The sequence below is a fragment of the Halyomorpha halys genome, unplaced genomic scaffold (genome assembly GCF_000696795.3).
Source record: "Halyomorpha halys isolate HHAL.00 unplaced genomic scaffold, Hhal_1.1 Scaffold1445.1, whole genome shotgun sequence".
NCBI classification, from domain to species: Eukaryota; Metazoa; Arthropoda; class Insecta; order Hemiptera; family Pentatomidae; genus Halyomorpha; species Halyomorpha halys.
This window is the reverse complement of record NW_027107838.1, coordinates 123,637-128,793: the sequence shown is the minus strand read 5'-3', so window position 1 is coordinate 128,793 and position 5,157 is coordinate 123,637. Positions and strand designations below refer to the sequence as shown.

At 32.8% G+C, this 5,157-nt stretch overlaps 1 protein-coding gene across 1 annotated transcript in view; it reads right to left on the bottom strand.

Moving 5' to 3' along the window:
• Window positions 1-2,732: 2,732 nt before the first annotated feature.
• LOC106689741 (uncharacterized) overlaps window positions 2,733-5,157 on the bottom strand; it is an 11,391-nt gene continuing 8,966 nt past the window's right edge. The window contains exon 2 of the mRNA XM_014434901.1: window positions 2,733-4,225. Within this exon, the coding sequence (XP_014290387.1) occupies window positions 3,194-4,225 (1,032 nt within the window). The 3' untranslated portion in view covers window positions 2,733-3,193. The remainder of the gene's footprint in view (window positions 4,226-5,157) is intronic.

The window sequence follows — 5,157 nt, the reverse complement described above, 5'->3', positions numbered from 1 at the left end:
TATATATGTCCGATTACGGATTGATAAGTATGCTGTGTGATATAGCAACCTGATGTATTTGGGCAGCATAGATGAATAAAGTATTTCTCTCTTTCTCTTTTAGCCCACATAAGTTAAAAATAATAGTGTGTAAATAATGCTTTTTTGATAAAACTGAAAATTCACAACTAAATCTTGCAGAAAAAGAAACTGTGGAGAAATTATTTTCATGAAGGGACCAGAAAGTAAAAATTGTGGGTATAAAAGGAAACAATATGGATGAAAGAGCTGCCAGAAAGCCAGTTAGGCTAGATACTAGTTTTGCTAGAGCTAGGCAGTGGTTCATAGTTCTTTTAGGACATGGCTCAGCCCTTCAAAATTTGTCCTTTCAATAATAAGGTGCATTAATATATTATTGTATTCTAGATAGGATAGTAGCTAGCTCAGTAAGCTAAAGCATATTGGTATACAACTCATAATAAGGTAGGCACTTCCAAAATGAAAGGTTGATCTAATGGTCAAAGATATCTTGAAGAATAGCTATTTCAACAATGTATGGATACCACCAAGGACATTGATTGACTCTCCAGTCATCTTAAATACTTTGATTTATCTAACATTTGTGAAATGTTTCCAAATTTTAATCTGTTTTGAATATATTTTTACTTACCTGCTCCAAACATTAACATTTGACAACAAACATTTTCTTTTTTTATTGAAACACAACATTGTATCAATTTAATATCAATTCTTTAACTTGAAAGGTACTGGTACTGAATTTAAATTTTAGTAGATCTTTGATGAAAATTTTGACCACAATTTTAACAATTTAAAGTAGGTTCTCAAATCTTCATTTTTATATATATTGATTATAAAATTGTAAATTGTTTTTATGTAAATTACTATGAAAAATAAGGACTGATGATAAGCTGTTAAATCTTATTTAGATAATCATTAGATCTTAAGCATCATAAAAAACAAGAAAATCTCTTCTTCTTTTTCAGCACTGGAAGGTTAAAAAAGATACGAAAAAAAATTTAAGGCAATAATATTATTAATGTTTCTAAAACCCAGAACTACCTATTTTGGAACCCAACTGTTGTACAACAATGTAATCAACTAGCAGATAGGGAATATATTGACTACTGTGGTGAAAGCTATACTACAATAGATTGATAAACACAGCAACAGCCATTTTTATCTTTAGTGTACATGTAGACAATTGAGGATAAGATTAAAGATTCGACATTTATGGAACGTTCAACCCTGTCTCTCTAATGAAGATCTAAAATCAAGGCCGAAAAGTTGTAAATTAATAAAAAAATAGGTTTTGCTTATTTGTGTTCTTCTCTCCACTCGCCAGACCCCCATCCAATTTCTCATTATATTGATCTATAGTAAGCTACATTATTCATATGTAATTAGTTTATTTTTATTATACTTTGTTTTATTAGTGCTTTTGAACAATTATAAATTTGATTGCAGTTTGTGCCACTTAGACCAATATGTATTTTTCTCATATTTAACATTGTTTTATGGTAATTTCGTACCAAATTAGACATATTTTATAATGTAAATAACAAAGTAAGATTATTACAAGACAAGTTCTAAAAAAAAGTTCGAAGGGGGTGTAGAAAATAAGTTTTATTATTTTGTTTATGAAATAAAACAGTAGATGGCGACACTGCTCTGGTATGGTATAGCTTCATGTCCCTTGGGGCTAGAATAGTCTGTCGTGGCATCTGATTCATTTTTTCTAATTCATTCTTAAATTAAAAAAGCATTTTCCAGTGAATTTGACTTTTATTTTATGGATTTGACATGTTAAACTATGTTTATCTCAATTATAAGTTAAAATAATTTGTCAAATCAAATCACCTCCTTGCACCATTGACCTACTAACAGTACTTCCTTACAAAGTACCTGATCCCGCATGAGTTTTAGCGGCTCATATTTAATTTAGATCACACATTGTGCTTAGCAAATGGAATCGATGATTTCTTAGCAAAGACATAGAGGCAGCTTTTAAAACTTTATAATTGGTAATTATGGTATAAGTTTGTATTTTATGTTATTTGAATATCTACTGCAACTTACCAGTAATATTAATTAACTATCATTTCTTTCCGAATTCCTTTTCACTGTCACATTACTCTTCTTTTTTTTTCTAAGTTACAGGAGAGGTTAAACCCACACAGATGTTATGAGCTTTTCGGCATTCATATTTTTGAAAATGCAGATACCACACGAGCACTATAATTGTAAAGAAAGTGTGGACAACAGGCTTGCGCCAGACACGCTCAGGCACTTTCAGACAACTTGTGATACATTCCAAATATTATTTTCTATAACATTGATCACCTTGGTTTGGCCACTATCTCCTGTCTGAAAATAAAAAAGTGCCCTTCAATGTTTGATGTACCTTAATTGATATATGAATATTCTACTAATAAATTTTATTTCTCTAGTTGGTTATATCTTAATTTGTCATTCTGAATATGTGTGATTTATTCATTTCATGTTATAAAAGATTTAGAATATTCAAAATATTGGGAAACGGTCATATTCCTTATTCACCCCAAACAGTGCACATAAAGAACAGATAACATTTAAAGGTCAATCATACCAATAATATTGCAAAAAGGTAATTGAATTTTATTAATTTGTAAATATAACTAAGGGATATCTTATCATTCATATACATAAAAAATGATGTTAAAAAATTAAGGCCAATAAACTTAAACAAAAAGGAATTCAAGACTAAAATACACTCTTCTTTATTGAAGCAACAGTTATATATATTGTCTCTCAATTTTCCACAGGATATACCTTGTATTAAAAACAAAACAAAATATAAAAAATATGTAATACATATATGAAAATTTCAGCTAAGCCTCACAACATAGATAAAATTAAATCTATCATAATGGTTTGACATTACTGATTTTACTACAAGAAAATGAGATGAAGCCCATCACCAGCAGTAGTAGTGGTAGGAGAGGTTGTTGATTTTGATGTGGTAGTGGTATGAGGGGTTGTTTGTGTAGGTGTAGGAGTTGGGGTGGTTGTGTGGTGGATCCTATGTTTGGTTGTGCTTAGTCCTGTGATGTCTAGTAGTACATTTTGGATGAACGGTGGTGGAATGAGGTGCATGTTGAGTGGTATGGTGCTTATTTTCATCTAATTGAGTGGAATAATATGATTCATTTAAATCCTAGATGTTACTGTTGCCTTTTGGATACCACGAGGTTGGTCGTGTTGTATGCCGCGTAGTATGTCTATTGGTCGTAGGCCACGTAGGATGTTTAGTTGTTCTATGTCCGAGCCATGTTGGGAGTGTTGTAGCTTGTTCTTTGTCCATAGGGGCCAAATTGATTTTTTCACTAGAATAGCTTTTATTATTTTTACATTTGGCTCTCAGTTCCAATAAGCGATGATAGGTGGCAGAAATAAGTTTTTGAGAGTTTTCTTCTGTAGTATTCAATAAATTTGGAAAAATCTGGACCAAACAGTCTAATGAAATCGTCTTAAGGGGATTTTTCTGGAAACATAAGTTGTAACACGGTCTTGAACGAGGACAATGTTTCACAGAAAACATAGGACACACAGGCACGCACTGTGGGCCCCTCGGCGACATGGCACAATAACCAATCTCTGAGCACCTCCCGCAATCAGTCTTGTCTTCGCAGGCACCGAGCTCATCAGACCCGTCCCAGCAGTCGAATATCCCATCACATGTCTTTTTGAAATTAATGCATTCTCCGCTGCCACACTGGAATTCATAGGGTTCTTTCTTGCAATGTTTTTTGCTCTGGTATGCATAGATGTCATTAGTGTTTATAATATTTCCAGGTTTTCCTTCTGATAATGTAGAATTACAATCAGCCGACAAGGAATCAGGTATAAGCGCATCGAATTCAGAATCAGTCAAATCTTTATTCTTTAGTACCTGGCTCAAAATTACTTCTGCAGCTTCCATTAGCACAGATATTTTTGACATCCAATCGTCAAATGGTAATATGATATTTTCCATTTCTGAAATAAAATTGGATTTCTCATCATAAAAGGTTTTTTCATCGATACAGGAAGGGTCTTCAAGAAGGAGCGAAAGATTTGAAGTTAATTCACTTGCATTTCTCCGAAGACTTTTGATTCGATCGTCAGCTGTACCAAGATGTTTTTCAATTTGGTCCTTTAAGGCAGGAAACTCGTTGGTAGCTCCATTTTCTTTCCCGATTCCAAAAGTCTGCAAAAGAAGATTTTGTGAATTATTCTTATTTAAATGCATTACAGAAAAATAAAAACTTTTTGCTACTGAAATAATTTAATTATAGTTGGCTCTGAAAACGAAAACATCTTCAAATTTAACTTATAAACCAAATAATGGGAAAGTTATGGGTTAAACAAAATTTTTGATTTTTGTGATTTTATTGGATCCAATGTCTAATAAATCCTTGTTATTAATTAATTGAACAAGATGGGACAACATATGATATTTATCCTTTTCTCAAAAACATGATAATATTTAAGTTTTTGATCCAAAAAGCAAATAATCAGAGTTCCATTACAAGCTGGCCAAATTTCTAAATAGTTTGTAAATTCTTCCAAGATCAGGACATTGCCCTTAATTTTATTTATAACTCCCACTTTTCTAATTAATAAATGACATAAGCACAAAAATGATAAATTTGGACGCCGACCCTAATTAAGATATAGATTTACTAATCTTTTTTTTTTTTTTATAACTTTATTGAAATTTACAACTGTATTTTATATAATACATTTAGTAAATATGATCTTAGTTAAAATGGAGTGTTACAGGCGTGTAGAGCAACTACCCATTAGTAGCCCTCTAATGACGTCTTACATTAGCTGGTCTCGTGGCCATCTTCTTTTCAGGCGCCTCGGAGGGTTGTCAGGAATGGAAGAGGATGCATAGTTAGAAATCAGGGGGTTTAAGTCGTTAGGGAGTTTATAATGGAAGGAGTGATATCTGGTTCGAGTTAGATCGGTTGCATATGGAACATTAAGGTGGATCCACATGTTGGCCGCTCGCCATAGCTCGGAGGCTCGTACAAATGCTCGGCGAGCTAAGTGCGGACCATCCACATGTCAGTGTATTCAGAGAGGCAAGCATGGCGGACGTACTAGTGGTTTCAGCCATTGCACTTGGATTGT